The sequence below is a fragment of the Microtus ochrogaster genome, chromosome 4, assembly GCF_000317375.1.
Source record: "Microtus ochrogaster isolate Prairie Vole_2 chromosome 4, MicOch1.0, whole genome shotgun sequence".
NCBI lineage: Eukaryota > Metazoa > Chordata > Mammalia > Rodentia > Cricetidae > Microtus > Microtus ochrogaster.
In genome coordinates this window covers 979387-996946 of record NC_022011.1, presented here as the reverse complement: position 1 = coordinate 996946, position 17560 = coordinate 979387, and the positions used below count along the sequence as shown (strand labels likewise).

The 17560-nt window shown below is 42.7% G+C and overlaps 1 protein-coding gene across 1 annotated transcript in view; it reads right to left on the bottom strand.

Annotated features, from left to right (window-relative positions):
• The window catches only part of Ttc29 (tetratricopeptide repeat domain 29), a 225708-nt gene that overhangs the window by 139832 nt on the left and 68316 nt on the right, over window positions 1-17560 (bottom strand). The window contains exon 7 of the mRNA XM_005345375.3: window positions 1898-2110. Coding sequence (XP_005345432.1) covers window positions 1898-2110 — 213 coding nt within the window. The remainder of the gene's footprint in view (window positions 1-1897; window positions 2111-17560) is intronic.

The window sequence follows — 17560 nt, the reverse complement described above, 5'->3', positions numbered from 1 at the left end:
GTGAGAGAGAGAGAGAGAGAGAGAGAGAGAGAGAGAGAGAGAGACAGAGAGAGACAGAGAGAGAGAGACAGAGAGAGACAGAGAGAGGGAGGGACAGAGAGAGACAGAGAGAGAGAGAGATATTTAGGTAAAACTCAAACTCAATCTGGATCTCAAATGACAGGTTAAGGCACTTTAGCATTATAATTATAAGGAGTTCTCTCTATACACACAGACACACAGCCTACTACATACTTTGCACATGTCATAGAATGTTGATATTAGTCTACCATGTGTAGACCTACAATTGTCCAGCATGCCTGTGACAGCTTACATGAAACAACCAGCAACATGTAACAGCTTAACTGGTTACACACTTCTGCCAATCCTCTCCGTCTCCAACAGGACGTATGATTAACAAGTTAAGGATGTCAGTCTGGCTATGTTGAGTTCAGCATTCCTGGTGCAGGCTAATGCGAAAATGACCAGCAGAGCCTGCTTCCTGGTACAGCAGAGCCTGCACTGGGATGGAAAGATGCTTTCCTTCTCTACCCACGCTTTCTCCTCCCTAATTTCTGGGATATATTTGTTTCGCAATGACTCAATTCTTTCCAAAGGCAAGAGTGTCCTCTGCGTTGGACTCTCTGCTTTTCCTCTCCCCAGAATTCTCCTTGTCTGGTTGCCCTGCCTATACTTCCTGCCTGGCTACTGGCCAATCAATGGGTTCTTTTTTTTTTCTTGTGATTCTTGTTCAACTTTCTGTGTGATCAAAATTTGCTGTTGACATTGATCCAAGTGCTCAGGATTTGTGTTCCCTTTACTCCCTCTAGAGATGATATAGACCATCATTTATGCAGAAGCAGTTAATCTGATGGAATTTATCTTTCAGTGATAAGAATTTTCTTTAAATATTTCAACTAAGGTTATTTAAATAAAATAACAGAAGAACAAATGAACTCAAATGTTTACTTTTCCTCTAAAATAAATTAAAATCATACCACAAGACCAGTCCTGTTTTACCCCAAATAAGCCATCAGCTGCTTAACAAATGAATTCATTAAATATGTCCATGAGTCAATAAACTTTAGTTCAAGACTGTAGCTTCTTTTTCTCCTTCATGGAAAAACTAGTCTATTAGAAAATTACTGTGTTGGTGATGTAGTAATGAAAGGGGTATTTTTCTCTGCATGTTATGAATTAAAAGTTTATAAGAAAATGCTTCATTTTCATTATGCTTATACAAATAAAGATGCTGTAAAACATTAAGAGTGTGAGCAATTTTCCTAAAAGTATTCTTACTGCTTAGAGTGTGAGTGAGAACCTTGTGGGCATCCTGGCAGCCTGCAGACGCTGATGCTGCCAGTCTGGGGTGGGGCAGAGTGTGACTTTTATAGCATGCCTCCTGGTGATGTTGACAGTGCTAATCCAAAGGCTGAGGTTTGAGAGGGGCAAAGGTCTAAAAACATTACAGTGTTATTTCCTTGTTACTGCTAACTAAATATTTACCGCAATTTCCCAAGGATCTGACTATAGGGAATTTATAAACAATAAAAGGTTTCTCAGATTGAAAAAAAATACACAACCTATATACACCCACCCACCCCCGACTCCCCCCCCACGCACACACATTTACAGATGACCTTGTCTCCTCTTTGTGAATTCCTTGTTTTACAACAATACCCCCAGTGAATTGTAATTTTGGAAATAAAGCTTTCAAGAAACTAATGGGTATCTCATTGTCAGCATTAAGGGCTCTCCTTCTGCCTTACAGCAAAATCTGAAAGCGTATTGATGGCATTTGTCTTTGCATTTCATAGGAAATAATTACCCTAACACTTGACAATTTTTACTCCTCTCTTGGGAGAACCAGTGTCTGTCCATTAAAGAAATCAGTGTGAGAGCACTCTCTTCCACCCACCTTCTTCGGCTATTTCAGAAGCTTTTATTAGAATTTTGATGGCCTGTTTGTATTCTTTGTTTTCCAACATTCTGTCTGAGAGCAATCTGTAGGTCCTCACGAGACTTTCACAGGCGAGCAAGTTGAGATAGTGGCCTGTCTCATCCTTCCATATCCGGCCCTGCGTCAATTCATGGAAGGCTTCATAATGCTGGGCAGCTTCCAGCAGCTCACCTGCAGAACAAGAGCCATTCATAAAGAGAAAGCACAGGCCAGAAACGTGTTTGCAAAATTTTGCATGTGTGTTTGAATTACTCATAAATGGGGAGACGCAGGGGATACATGTGTCGACATTGCTCATAAAGGGTAGGGAGAGATGCTGCGGTCAAAAGACTTGAAGTGGAAAAGGATCTAATGGGGCCTCAGATCTCAGCACTGAACTCTGGTGAGACATCTCCAAGGGGGGTGACCTCAGCTGGTAGAAATGACGGCCATTGTGCAAGTCCTGAGACAGCATGAAGATCCATCAGTGTTACGGCCTCACTAAGTTGACTAGTGTCTCAGGCACTGCGTGCATTCTCCGTTTAACTGCAGTGTGATGCCGTGGAATTCGCATGGTTCCATTTTACAGAAGGGAGAGGAGAGGCTCAACATTGGGTGTCTAGAGGGTGTAGAACTGTGAAGGCTTTCTCCAGACCTGTGCTTGTCACCATTATTGCTTTCTGGAGGTCGTGTCTGACTCACTCTTAGGGAGCATTTAGGCATTGTGAGAGGCGTACACCAGTTACACACTGCAGACGACACAGTGGCTTTTAAGCCTGCTTCCCGGAGACTGCAGGAGGCACCTCTGTCGTCTGCCTAGATCTGGATGATGTCCCGGATGCTATCCTACCAGTCACTTCCAAATGTCTCTTCTCAAACCTCAAACTCTAAATTAGCCTTAAACCATTTCATTCCTTAAAATCTGAGAAAGTCTGTTTTTGGAAGAGCGGTCTGCAGGCCACACTGCAGATGTACTTTAGATGATAATTCCCTTCAGGCATACTCCTGCATGCCAGCAGCACAAGCAGCTGTGGCAGCATCAGGTGACACACAGCACTGCTCTAAGCTAGGCTAACCCACCCAGGCATTTCAACTGCAGCAGCGAAAAGAAGCAAAGGTTCATAATTCGGCTTTATTCCTTTTTTTGTTTGTTTGTTTGGTTAGGCTAATTACTACCAAACTCCATGTCTTAGTTTACTATTCTACCAAACAGGCATGTAGTGAAGCTATTCAGAATTAATTAAAGCACATTTAGTGTATTATGGAGTTAGTGTGTAAAATAAATATAGACGTGTTAACAGTGGGCATAGTAATAGCATTTCTACAATAACTAAAAATCAGTTGCAATATAGTCACTATAGTTATACTTTAATTCAGCTTATCCTGCACAATATAAGAATTAGTCTTTCTAACAATATTACCATGACAGTTTAAATTAACTCTCAAGGTTCCTACTAGGAACACTACATTTCCTCAAGTTACTTCACTGCATGGTACATGTTGAAGGAGCTGCGGGCTGCGTTCCTGCTGCCCGGCTCCCAGCCACCAGCTAGCTTATGCCCCAAATAACAACACACAAATTGTATTCATTTAAACACTGCCTAGCCCATTTGCTCTAGCTTCCTACTGGCTAATTCTTACATCTTGATTTCCCATTTCTATTCATGTGTGTAGCACCCCAAGGTGCACTCACCGGGAAGATTCTAGCCTACGTCCATCCTGGGTTGGAGCTTCATCACATCTGCCCAGGAGAGGGGAGCATGGCGTCTCGCATCTCTGACCTCACTTCCCTTCTTCCCAGCATTCTATTCTGTTTACTCCACCCACCTAAGGGATGGCCTATCAAATGGGCCAAGGCAGTTTGTTTATTGACCAATGACCTTCCTCCATCAGGTACAGGCAGGAATGGTGCTGCCTTGACTGATTATATGACCTGCCAACATTTGTTATACTGACTTTGATATTCAGACTCTTAGCGAATACACAGACAAACTAGGAGTGTTGGCACACACCTGGATAACCCCAGCACTCAGGAAACTGCTGTCTGAGAATCGGATTATAATAGGAGACTATCTTAGGCATCATGGCAAGACAGGGTCTCAAAAAATACATCAAAAATGAGAGTGACATTTCCAAAGACAGGTGAAACAAGTGGAGATTCCCTAGCAATTAAGTAGCAGCAGAATACAGTAAAGTCAGCCAGAAAGAGTCCTTACCTTGTGGGCTGGGTAGGGAGCAAACCAGAGGGCAAGGAGTCCTGAAGAGCTGTTTGGAAACCTATCATAAAGCCTTGGAGAAAGGAGAACACACAGCTGCAAACTGTGTTGCCAAAGAACACTTCATTTCATAGGCTTTACAATGAATGAAAAACCCGAGGATGGAAATGGTCAGAATGGGCTGAGGTCCTGTCTCTGCCTTCCCTGTGAGCCACTCTCCCCTCCTTGCTCCTGACTTTTGAGGGTTGTTAGGTTTCTAGACAATTCACATGTGTAAGGAGGAATAACGCCTGGGAGGCTTTGGGGTACTGGTCACTATGAAAGACCATCTTGGGGTAATCAGAAAGAATCTTTTTTGTGTGACTTTAGGGTTTTCAAGAGCTTTGGGGTTAGCATCAGGGGACTGCCTAGTTCAAGACTGTCTGGGAGTCAGGTCTCAGAAGGCTGGGGTTGCAACCTCCACGGAAAAGGGTCTAAGATGCTTGGATGAAAGAACCAGGAAGTGGCCTTTCCTGGTGGAGTAAGGCATTGATAACAAAGACTTTCTCCCTTACATATTATCCTTCAAATGTCCCCCGACTGGCAAAGAGATGTAATCTCCAAGTTTTCACTGATGAGGAAATGGAGGCTCATAAAGAGTAAATGACTGAAGTCTCTAAACCACATTTAAAACTTTTTTATGGTTAGAGGTTGAATTCCTGGTCACCAAAGCCCTGTATAACCAGTTCTACCACATCAGTTATGGTGTCACAAACTGTCAGAAACCAAAGTTGTCTCCCTTGAAACTGCCGCCGACATTTCCATGAATAACGCAATGCTTGAGTTAATGCTCCCTGGTCTCTTCTAGACCCCTAATGTGTTCACTCAAGCCAGACCGTCCCTGTAACAGGTACCAAAAATGGAAGTGACAATCCATCACCTCTTCCTGAATACCCAGAATTATAATCAGTGCCATTCAAATTCTCTGTTTCTCCTCAACCGTGTGGGGATTCCTTAGGGACACTTTGAAGTCTTTGGAAGTCCCACATGTTGTGACTTCAGCCAACCAGTGATGGCTTCAGTCCTACCTGTCACTGCTTTGGCGCTGCTGAGGTGTGTTCCTGGGCTTCTGATCAGCGCTGCATCCAGCAGAAAGGTTTGCCTAGGAGGAGAGCTTTCCAGTCCTCCCAGGGAAGGTTTCAGTCCTTACATTTCTTAATGGAAGCAAATAAGGCAGTAAAAATTTGGTTCAAAGGACCACAAGCACACAATGGCTAACGGCTGGCCAGAACTCGAAAGCACTCTTTATAATATGGTATATACTTGACTTAAAATATTAAAAGGTAAGCGTATGGCATGATAAGAGTTTAGTTATTTAAATGTAGTTACTCCCTTGAAGCAAGATCAACAACGGTATTATTTCTGTCCAATCTATCTCCAATGGCAACAAAGACCTAAGCAATTATTTGATGTTATGACTAAGTGTTCTGATGGCCAGTTGAATAGGTATCTATTGAAATATAACGCCTACTGCTTTTATCTGAAAACTTACATAATGTTACTTAAGTTTGGCAAAGGCCATAAACAAAACTCCTTTTGACCAAGCTAAGTGCAAACACCAATGAAGACTGCAGACAGTGCCTTAGTTCCTTTTCTTTGCTGTGGTAAATGCCATGACCTCAGAAATTTAGATCAGAAAGGGTTCATCTGGGATTATAGTTCCAGAGGGCAAGATTCCATTATGGTGGAGTGGAGGCAGCCAGGGCCAGGCATGGTGGCTGGAGCAACTCTTCAGTGACGTACTTCCTCCAACAAACCTACACTGCCCCAAAAGCTTCCCCAATGGTGCCATTAATTGAGGACCAAGTGGAAGATATCTCATTGAAATCGCTACAGCTAAATTTTCAAATCTGCCTCATAACATTCTTTATAACTTCCTTGAAGTGTTCATATATAACTCACCCTTCCTTTCCAAATAAAATTTAGCATATCGGGACATGGAGAGATCTTTCTAGACCCCGCCATCAGTCTTAGAATAGTAAGGATGAGCGGGTGATACAAGAGTCTGAGGTGGTCAAGTGTGGGCATTATTTTCCATGGAGGAACAGGAACAGAGTGAGGGAGAATCCGGTATCACAAAATAAGACTTAGTAGAAAGCTCGTATCTGTTAAAGTCTCCTGAGAGAGGGGAGTTTTGATCACATGGACAGCAGGATCATCAGCAAATCTTCAGCCCTGTAACATCAGGGTAGCAGTCAGTGAGAGCACTGCTGAGCTGTGTGCCTGCAGGCCATGGTTCTACGTCATGCAGCAAAGGCCACACTCCTTCATGTGAGTCAGGGGAGAAAACCGCCGAACTGTCACTGGAGGGATGAAAGGCAGCCATCATAGACACTGCCGGTGTCCATTTATTCCCAAACCACAAAGTAGACTGCAAATCACATCTTAGGAGAGCCTTGTGAACAACCGTGTGAGACAGCAATATCTAGATAGAGACAGAAGGTTGCCCAAACCTCGATTTTATTTCATTTTGCTTTTAATAATTATACGACATCTACATAAGCAATAAAGACTTTGGCATGCATTTATAGTTTTTCACCTCAAGCAAAGCATGCTCCCAAAACAATCACACTCACTGTATCTAAGACTCACACAAACAAGAGATCCACACACTTATTTAAAAATACAAACAAAGCCAAACATTGCTGCTGTAAACTGCAAAATGCTTGGTAGGATGTTAAGACAAACACAATGTGGAGAAAATACAATTTTATATATTTGGATATTACCCAAATTGTGGCTTTCCCTCTCTGCACATCATCTCTGGAAGTTTATAGATATTTGTTGTCTCACAGCAGATGTCTAGAACAAATATTAAGTAAAGGGAAATGTATATGATCTCCCCCATTTTAGGTTTTTTTTAAAGTAGGAAGATTGACTAGATATTAACACAAATGGGTTTAAATGTGAAGCTGCCATAAAGGCAGGAACATAAATGTAATTCTCCCAGCCGCTATTTTGATGCACATTTTTGATTCCATGAATATTTTATGAAATGGCCCAAACTAAAGCCATATAACATTCCTGCATTACTGATGCTTGCGCCCGTAAGCTACAAACATTAGAGGCATGATTGAATGCATTAAAATGAACTCATTCAGCACTGCATTGATTACTTGAAGGGGGAGGGAAACAAGGGAAAGAAAGAAAGAAGAAAAAGAAGTTGTTCCACTCAGGAAAACGGCAGACGCTTGGAGTCTGAAAGACGGAGGTGAGGCAAGTATGAATACAATAACGTTTAATAAAGTGTTACTCATGCTAGCCTGACATTAATTAGGCAATGTGTTAATTATGTCCAAAGATGGCTGCTGGTATTGTTCAAGTAATTTGAAATGTCACAGCCCTCAGATGCAGAGGCCTGTCCTGCTTTAGATCCATACATCAGCAAGTCTGAGAGTAACTATTTTTTTTCTATCAACTTGTACATTTGCCAGTAAAAACAACACTGCAAAAACAATTGCACAAAAATAATTTGACAGGTCCATGAGACTCATTTCCTCAGCGACTTGGGCATATATTGTAAGTGTATTTAGTTCTAAATTGTGTGCATTTGTTGAAGACTTTAGGGAAATATCCCACTTTAGTTTAAAACAACAACCTAAGGAACAATAAAGCTTTATGTATATTGTGTTGTATTTCAGTCTGGAACCACTGGGCCATCTTTGGCATACGTTACTGTCCTGTATGATGTAGACACAGAATGTGCTAGAAGCATTAGTGAGCAGTAACAAAACGAGAAAAATGCTACCGCCCTGACAAAAAAACAAAAGACATTGCTTTCCATTTTGGCTTAACTGCAAAAGCAATTTACATCATCTTTCCATATTTACATTCAATTATAATGATTATGACGGCGCTACACGTGCTGGTTTAGCTGAGGCTCACCATCCTGCCGATGGGAAAGACGGAATTCCATCGTTCATCTCCAGTGTATGCCATGGCAAAATGGAAGGCCACTGACAAAGGTTTGCTTCCACACTCAGTAACAATAACAACCCTAACAACAAGACAGGAAGTGCGCCATTTCAAGGAGCCACTGTGAGATGCAGGGAGGAAACTTAGCGAGCTGTTTCTTTTCAACAGATTTCAGGTGGGCTTGTGTGTGTGACTGTGCATGTGTGTTTGTGTCTGTGTATGTTTATGTATGTGTATGTGTTTCTCTCTGTGTGTGTATGTGTGTCTCTTTCTGTGTGTATGTGCATCTCTGTGTGTGTATACTTGTGTCTCTGTGTGTAAGTGTGTCTCTCTGTGTGTGCATGTGTCTTGTATGCATGTATGTATGTCTCTCGGTGTGTGTATGTGCGCCTCTGTGTGTATTTGTGCCTCTCTGTGTGCTGTATGTGTAAATCTGTTTCTCTCTGTGTGTATGTGTGTGGAGGTGCTTGTTGGAGTCAGAGGGGAAATTCACAAGGCCTTTATTATGATGATGATGATCACATCGGATCAAGGTAAAGCCTGCCTTGACCTTCACAGCCCCAAGAGAAGTGTTTGTTGTTAACAGATGCTGTTTTGATATTTAGGTAGCCCAGGTGTGCTCAGTGCACACATGCCACTGCCAAATGCCAACAGTTGTTCTCTGAGTTTGGGGATAGATACAAAGTGCCCCACCCCAAAGGTGTGCTTATAAGCTGCTGGCTTTGGGAAAAGAGACCCTTTAGGATTTGTCCTAGTCAAAGGATTGATCCCTTGGCAGATCCAAACTATGATAGTATTTGGAAGTTGTGTCTGATTGGAGGAAGAGGCCCCAGGGTCCTGGAAAGACTCATCTTGCCATTGATTCTGTTGCTTTCCTCTCTGCTTCCTGGCTTCCATGCAGTGAGCAGCTCAGCTCCTTGCAGCTCTCTCTAACATGAGGTCCTATCTCACTTCCAGCCCAAAGCCAAGAAACTTCTGAAACCACGACCCAAGACAAGCCATTACCCTTTAAATTATCTCTCTCGGTATGTGTCACAGCTGTAATAAGTCTGACTAATACATTTTCTTTGCTCTTAAAAAATGCATAAACAAGCCAAGCAGTGGTGGTGCACGCCTTTAATTCCAACACTCAGGAGGCAGAGACAGGTGGATCTCTGCGAGTTCGAGGCCAGCCTGGTCTACAGAGCAAGTTCCAGGACACCAAGGATTGTTACGCAGAAAAACCCTGTCTTGAAAAACAGAGAGAGAGAGAGAGAGAGAGAGAGAGAGAGAGAGAGAGAGAGAGAGAGAGAGAAAGCATAAACTGAAGATATCAGATTGTCTCAAAATTAAAACAAACACATCAAACACTGGGTTCAAGCCCTAGCACTACCAAATCCGGGTGTGATGGTACACAGCTGTAATCCAGCTTTTGGAAGGTGGAGGCACGAGGATCAGGAATTCAAGGTCAGCCCTAGCTACATATTGAATTGGGGGCTACCCTGGGTTACATGAGACTCCATCTCTAAGACAAAGGTAAAACATTTGTAAAATTTGTACACATGGAATCAGTATTTCTCATGAAGAAACCTATGGAACGACCAGTTTTCTTTAGATAACATTTCTTTACGTTCATGGTTTTACCTTATTTGAAAATCCCTATTATAGTTTTAAGGTCTTCTTAAAATATCAAGCAATAACAACAGAAAAGCCCTAGAAATTTAAGGCAGTATTTTGTGCACACAAGGCCAGTGCGGTACTGGTCACTGAGCTGCGTGCTCGGACACTCACATGTGTCCTTAGGCACACAAGCCTGCAGATCAAGGTCCCAGACGGACTTTAGCACTAACAAGGGATCTTCCATTAGTTTTAGCGGCATTGCTCTTACCTGCAATCCACGCTGCTCATGGTTTTAAATAAAGTGCATCCAGCCTGCTTTGAATACATTTCTATAAGCAAAGAGAAAGACGTAGGAGACTATCTGCCAGACTCTGACAGCACATGAGTGAGGGGAGCAGGCAGAGGCAGGCAGTGAGGAGCAAGAGAGTAAGCTGTTCTCCACATCTTCGTTGGGTGGTAATGAACATGCTATTTGGGATATTGCAAAGAGAAAATCAATGAACAGACTGAAAATGTTTGATTTAGGTGAGTGTGAAGGAGATAAACCACATAGCTGGCCACTTACTTGCCAGGCACACTAGTAAATGATTCTCATGACAGGTTTTTCCTCCCCTCTTCCCTCCCTTCTTTCCTGCCCTCCCTCCCTCCCTCTCTCTTTCTCCCTCCCTCCCTCTCTCCCTCCCTCCCTCCATCCCTCCCCCACTCCGTCCCCTCCCCTCCCCGTGCTCTGGGTCTCCTGTGTTTGCATGGCTTTGTGACTTCCCCTCCTCCTCACTAGCAAACAGACACTTCTGGGGCACTGTCCTCCAAAAGATGTTTAAGATGCAGTTTCAAAAGCAATTTATAGGCAAACGTCTGGATTTGCTTATTTTACTTATCTGGAGGCTGGGCTTGAACCTCCCCTTCCTGTCTCCTCATTTGACCCCGAGGAGTAGCATCTATGTGTCCACACCTTGGTCTATAGTAACAGCCTTAGTGACTGGCTTGCTTGCTGTTGATGGCAGGGATGGCTGCTGATGGTGCAGAAGAGGGAAGACAGGCCTTGGTTTCAGGTTTGAGCTCCAACATCAGGACCCAATGACCCTTTCACAAAGCCTGCAGAGCTCGCCCTCTGAAAGTCTACCCTAGCTCAGCTCAGTTTAGCTGCAGATCTTGTGGAAAAGATGATGTCAACCCCATGCTGATACCCATACTTCACAGACTCAGTGACTTTTGCTACAAGGTTGTCTGTGTTTTAATTTATTTGTCTATTGTCTGTTTTCCTCTCCCCTTTCCCCTTTCCTCCTCTCTACTCCTCACCCCCACCTGCTCTTTTTTCTTTTCCTTTCTTTGATATGGAAGAGCGTTCCTCAACCCGTTGACTGCTACTGAAGACTCTAATTAGAAAGCATTTGCTCTCCTCTGGTCCATCGAAGGCACACCTCTCTGCAGACGCAGTTTGGAGCAGTGCTTCTCAGCGGCAGAGGAAACACAGGCCCAGGGCAGTTACCTGCCTCAGAGATGGCTGCAGGCTTGGTGCAGCCAGCCAATGCCCCTTGCAAAGCCTTCAAACAGAAAGCCCTGCTGCAGAGGCAGTAGCATCCCTGAACCAGGCAGGGCTTCCTCTCTGTGCTACTCGTTAAGCAGTAAATAATTAAAACACCCTGAAAAAGACAGGTAAAATACAAGCCACAATGTCAGGAACACAGACATGAAAGAGAAAGGGGAAGAAAATGAACTAAAAAAAAGCCATGAAATAATTCATTTGAAGCTTTAATAAAGTTTCATTGCAGTCTTGTTTAAAGATATATCAGACTTCAGGGATGTAACCCAATTACATTTTTATTCTAAGTTCCATTCAAAGATCTCGGACTTTGATTCTTTTACACAGATCAAACATGGTATAATTTTCTCTTGGCTATCAATACTTAAAAAGAATCTCTTCATTAAATCCTGGAAGGTCTTCCGCGTGTGTACACAGCTCAGATGGGTGCTAAACTGACAGAGCCCAAAAGGGGACAGTTACTCTGTGCAGAAACAGCAGTGTGAGCCCAGGTGGTGTCCTTAGAAAAGTTTGAGTGCACGAGCTGTGAGGTGCCTCAGTCCAGCAGTATCTGATCACGTGGATCTTGGAAAATGTGATAGGAGTCACACCCACAACTAACTCCTGGGGTTTCCAGCAAAAACGAAGTGTATGACGAAAGAGCTGGCAGTTTTGAGTCTGTCAATGGCACATTCACCCCAGGGAGGGGTTCTGGACAGTCCTGCTCTTGTCTGAGCAATCTTCCTTCCCCACTCAGTCCCCTCCCCTCCCCGTGCTCTGGGTCTCCTGTGTTTGCATGGCTTTGTGACTTCCCCTCCTCCTCACTAGCAAACAGACACTTCTGGGGCACTGTCCTCCAAAAGATGTTTAAGATACGGTTTCAAAAGCAATTTATAGGCAGATGTCTGGATTTGCTTATTTTCCTTATCTGGAGGCTGGGCTTGAACCCAGGGCTTCATGCATGCCAGGCAAGCACTCTGGCAGCTGAACTACTTCCTGAGTCCTAGGCTTTATTTTTAACTATGAGACAGGAAGGAAAATTCTCCAGGAACCGGCTTAGTTGTACAACAGGTGTGGCTAGGACTCAGCTACACTATCAGGAAAAGCCACAAAGAGCTTTGCAAGGTGTCCTGGGAGATTGCTTTGCTTGTATTTTTCCCCTCCTTCTGATACCTGAAGTGCCCACGAATACATTTATGTTTTCAAGACTAATGCTTTGAACATAGTAAAAATGACAATCCTGCCAGGAGTAATCTATAGATTTGATGCAACTACAATCCCCAACAAAATTCCAAGACAATTATTCATAGACTTGAAAGAACAATCCACAATCTCATATGGAAAAACAAAACATGCAGGATAGCAAAAACAATCCTGAACACTAAAAGAACTTCCAGAGGTACCAGTATCCCTGATTTCAAGCTGTAGCACAGAGCTAACGTAATAAAATCTACATTTTGTTGACATAAAAACAGGCAGGAGAATGAGTGGAATAGAATTGAAGACCCAGATGTAAATCCACACACCTATACTTGAGTTTTGATAAAGAAGCCAGAAATACACAATGGCAATAAAAAAAGCATTGTCAACAAACAATGGTTAAAAAAGACAGCATCTTCAACAAATGGTGCTGGCATAACTGGATGTCCGCATGTAGAAGAATGCAAATAGATCCGTATTTATCACCCTCCACAAAACCGAAGTCCAAGTGGATCAAAGACCTCAACTAAAGCCAGATACACTAAACCTGATAGAAGAGAAAGTAGGAAATAGCTTTGAATGTATTGGCAGAGGAGACAACTTCCTGAATAACACACTAATAATGGAGACTCTAAGATCAGCCATTAAAAATGGGATCTCATGAAATGGAGGAGCTTCTGTAAGGTAAAGAACAAAACACCAAAATGGTACCCTGCGGAATGGGAAAAGTTATTTGCCATCCCTATGTCTGTCAGAGAGCTAATTTCTGAAATATATAAAGAACTCTAGAAACTAGACATCAAACCCCCAAATAATCCAATTTAAAAATGGGGTACAGTTCTAAACAGAGATTTCTCAACAGAAGAATCTCAAATGACCGAGAAACACTTTAAGGAGATTTTCAACGTCCTTAGCCATCAGGAAAATGCAAATCAAAATGATTCTGAGATTCCATTTTACACCTGTCAGAATGGCCAAGATCAATAGCACAAGTTACAACTCATACTGGAGAGGATGTAGTGTTAAGGGGAATCCTCTTCCATTGCTGGGGAGAGTGCTAATGTGTACACTATTAAAATCACTGTAGCTGTTCCTCAGAAAGATGGGAATCTATCTACCCTATGAGGGTGACCCTAGTGAGGACTCCTAGCAATGGAGGATACAGAACCTGAACAGGCATCTTCTGTAACCAGGCAAGACTTCCAGTGGTGGGACTGAGACACCAACCCAGCAACAAAACCTTCAATCTACAACCTGTCCTGCCTGCAAAATGTGCTGAGGTAATGGTCACTCAGAACTGTGGGAGTGACTGGTCTAACTTGAGGCTCACATGACAAGAGGGAACCCATGACTAACATTGTCTGGACAGCCAGGAACTGGAAGCTGGATGGCCCAGAGACCTAGGATAGAACCAAACATGACTTGAAAAAAAATCAATGAAAATGATTCCTAATGATAGTCTGCTATACTCATAGATGAATGCTTACTCCAATAGTTATCAGAGAGGCTTCCTCCAGTAACTGATGGGAACAGATGCAGACACCCACAGACAAATATTTGGCAGATCTTGAGCAACCCCACAGAAGAGGGTGAGGAAGGATTGTAAGAGCCAGAGGGTCAAGGACACCAGGAGAACATAGCCCACAGAATCAACTAAGCAGGGCCCATAGGGGCTCCCAGAGACTGAAGCGGCAGTCATGGAGCCTGCATAGGTCTTCAATAGGTCCTCTGCATATACACTGTGGTTGTTCAGCTTGGGGTTTTTGTGGGATTCCTAACAGTGGGAGTAGGGGTGTCTCTGACTCTTTTGCCTGCTCTTGGGATCCTTTTCCTCCTATTGGATCACCTCATCCAGCCTAGATATAGGGTTTGTGCCTTGTCTTACTAATCGTGCCATATTCAGTTGATATCCCTGGGAAGTCTCCTCTTTTCTGAAAGGAAACAGGAGGAGTGGATCTGGAGCAGAGGGGAGGTAGAATTGGGTCTGAGAGGAGTGGAGGGAGAGGAGACTACAGTTAAGATGTATGGTATGGGAGAATAACAAAGAGTAGCCGGACGTTTTGCTCAGAAGGCTCTGCTATTCTAACGTTTTGCTCAGAAGGCTCTGCTATTCTAAGTGCCATTTTCTCTCACATGGAAGGGAGGTTTCACTGCAATAAATTTTAAAATTGATGGCAATTTAGATAGAGAATAAAATCTTTCAAAGCCCCAAATACTCTTACAATTCTTGTCAACAATCTATTAGCAGCAAATAACGCAGACACTGTTGCTCTCACTACTGTTAGCACGTAAATAAAATGCTAGGATTTAGAGATATGTATCACTCTAATTAATGTGACCAATTCATGCAAGTTTACCAGTGACTTGCCTGATTCTAACCCCCAAAGCCTTCAGTCCCAGGGACTCCATGTATTTTGGGGAATCTTAGATTGTGCCAATTTTCCTATCTATGACCCACGATACAAATGAACTTTGAAACTAGAACTCAACAAAACAGAAAAGTGGCTTCTAGCAAGACACATGTGTGCAAAAACAGCAGCAGCAAGACACATGTGTGTAAAAACAGCAGCAATAAGACCTGTTACAGGGGAAGGGCTTGCTTGTTTGTCCCATCCACCTGGCTAGCTTACACCAGAAATAACCACACAGAAACTGTATTAATTAAAACACTGCTTGGCCATTAGCTCTAACTTTTTATTGGCTAACTCCTACATATTAATTTAACCCATCTCCAATAATCTTTGTATTGCCAAGTGGCAGTGGGTTACCGGAGATTCTAACCGGAGTCCATCTCAGGCAGAGGATCCATGGCTTCTCTGACTCTGCCCTTCTTCCTCCCAGCATTTAGTTCTATTTTCTCCACCTACCTAAGTTCCACCCTATCAACTAGGCCAAGGCAGTTTCTTCATTCATTAACTAATGAAAGCAATACACAAACAGAAGGACCTCCTGCACCAAAAACCCATACATGCAAAAACAGCAGCAACCAAGCTGAAACTACTGGGGAAAAAAAAATCTTAAAATATTCCTAGCAACAACATCATTCATTATCAAAATTGACTTATTTTGCTCAAGTTTTATGCTAATCTTTTCTATATACATTCATTTTTTTTACACAGTTGTAAAGAACAATGTAGTTTTCTTCTGATTCTTATTATTTTATAAGGATTCCTTTCCATGCTGTGTGTTTTCATAACAGCATCCTGAAATCATGTATATTACATTCCAAAACCATTTCAGCGAGTCACAATACCACCACCAATACACAGTTACCTTTTCCTTTTTAAATTTTAGGAAGTATTTAATGGAACCTCACAATTATTCCAGTGAGTTTTTAAGCTACCGATTCTCCTGCTAGCCTGCTCTATTTCTTCTCCAGCTATTAGCCTTTCCTATGAAGTTAAACCATCAGAAAATGTTCTTGGGTGATACACTTTCCATGAGGAATACATCTGCCCCCTCTTCCTTACATGTATGTGTGATATGCATATACAAATATAAAGTTTGTATTTATATGCAAAGATAAAGTTTTCATGGATTTCCCCTCCCTGCTGACCTCTGACGACTAATTGTTCCTCCCATGTAGTGTCCTTTGCATTTATCCAGCTAACACAGCACATTCCAGGGCTGTGCAACTCTCTCCACCCCAGACTAGATTCCCCTGTCCTGAGTTACTCCATCCATAGCGAATAAGCAGCTTGATTTCCACTGTGTTTCAGAGTAGGACAGGAAACCCTGTCTTCTATAGGAGACAGACAAGTCCTCTTGTTCCCACTGACTGGCTTTCCCAATCTTTCTCCTCGCTCACTTGCTCTCCATCTCTGGAAGGGCTCTATGCTGTACTAATTTTCAGAGAGCTAGCTTTTGTCAAAAAAAAAAACCCTGCTTTTTAAAAATTCAGATTGTGTAGAAGTGTTGCCAGCATACATGTATCTGTACCACAGGAATGCAGTGCCTGCAGAGGTCAAGAAGGCATCAATCAATATCTTAGAACTGGAGTTGTAGATGGTTATAAACCACAAGGTAGGTGCTGGGAACCAAACCCAGGTCCTCTGCAAGATCAGTAACTGTTTCTGAGATGGAGCTATCTCTCGAGTCTTTTAAAAGCCACTTTTATAATGTGCCATCTGGATAGTCCAGAGGGTAGCATGCACCGAGGAATGAGAGGGTTTAGCGCTGGTGTCTACTGTGCCATGACATATTTGCTAACACTGCACTGGATTCCTGGGCTGGGGTTGGGGTGAGCACAGAAGCAAGAAGACCAACTGTTTGATTGGTTAACAAATGCAAGATGACTTAAAAAGTGAGATAGAACACTCATATTCTTGCTGGGCAGTGATGGTGCACACCTTTAATCCCAGCACTAGGGAGGTAGAGAGCAGTGAATTTCTGTGAGTTCGAGACCAGCCTGGTCTGCGGAGGAAGTTCCAGAACAGCCAGGGTTACACAGAGAAACCCTGTTTTGAAAAAAGAAAAATAAACAATAACAACACCCCCCCCAAACATTTACATTCTTAATTTTATCTGAGCCTTCCTTTTTCAGACACCTTTTCTTATTATAATTTTTATAAGTATAGATCAAGGACAAAATAAAACCAAAGGGAGCCTTGCAAGGTGACTGTTGACCACCTGCACTGGAGGGGACACTGAGCCTTTTAGTGCTGACAGCTCCAGTTTTCAGCTAATATTATTCAAGTTTAAAATTGAAGGCAACCCTGAGTATGTGGCATGGAGGAACCGTGAGGACATCATCCTGTGATGTGATGAACAGTACAGCAGTCTCAGAAGAGCAGAAGCTGCAATTCTATATACATAAGGAACCAAACAAAACAAATTCCTGGAAGAAAGAGTGTAACGGCATAAACGAATGCAGACAGATTGTGTGTGTGTGTGTGTGTGTGTGTGTGTGTGTGTATATATATATATATATATATATGTATATATACACTATATATATATACAGCTTTAATAGACTTACAGAACCACCGTTCCGCGGAGACCAGGAAAGCAGAAGCAGTGGCTGGGAGCACGCTCGCCAAATTTATACGCAAACATTAGCCCGAGGTGAACATGCCCACTAAGGGGTGGGACTTATCCCTACATCTCCCCTTTCTGTCTAAATAAGACAGAACTAAACCAAATACAACTATA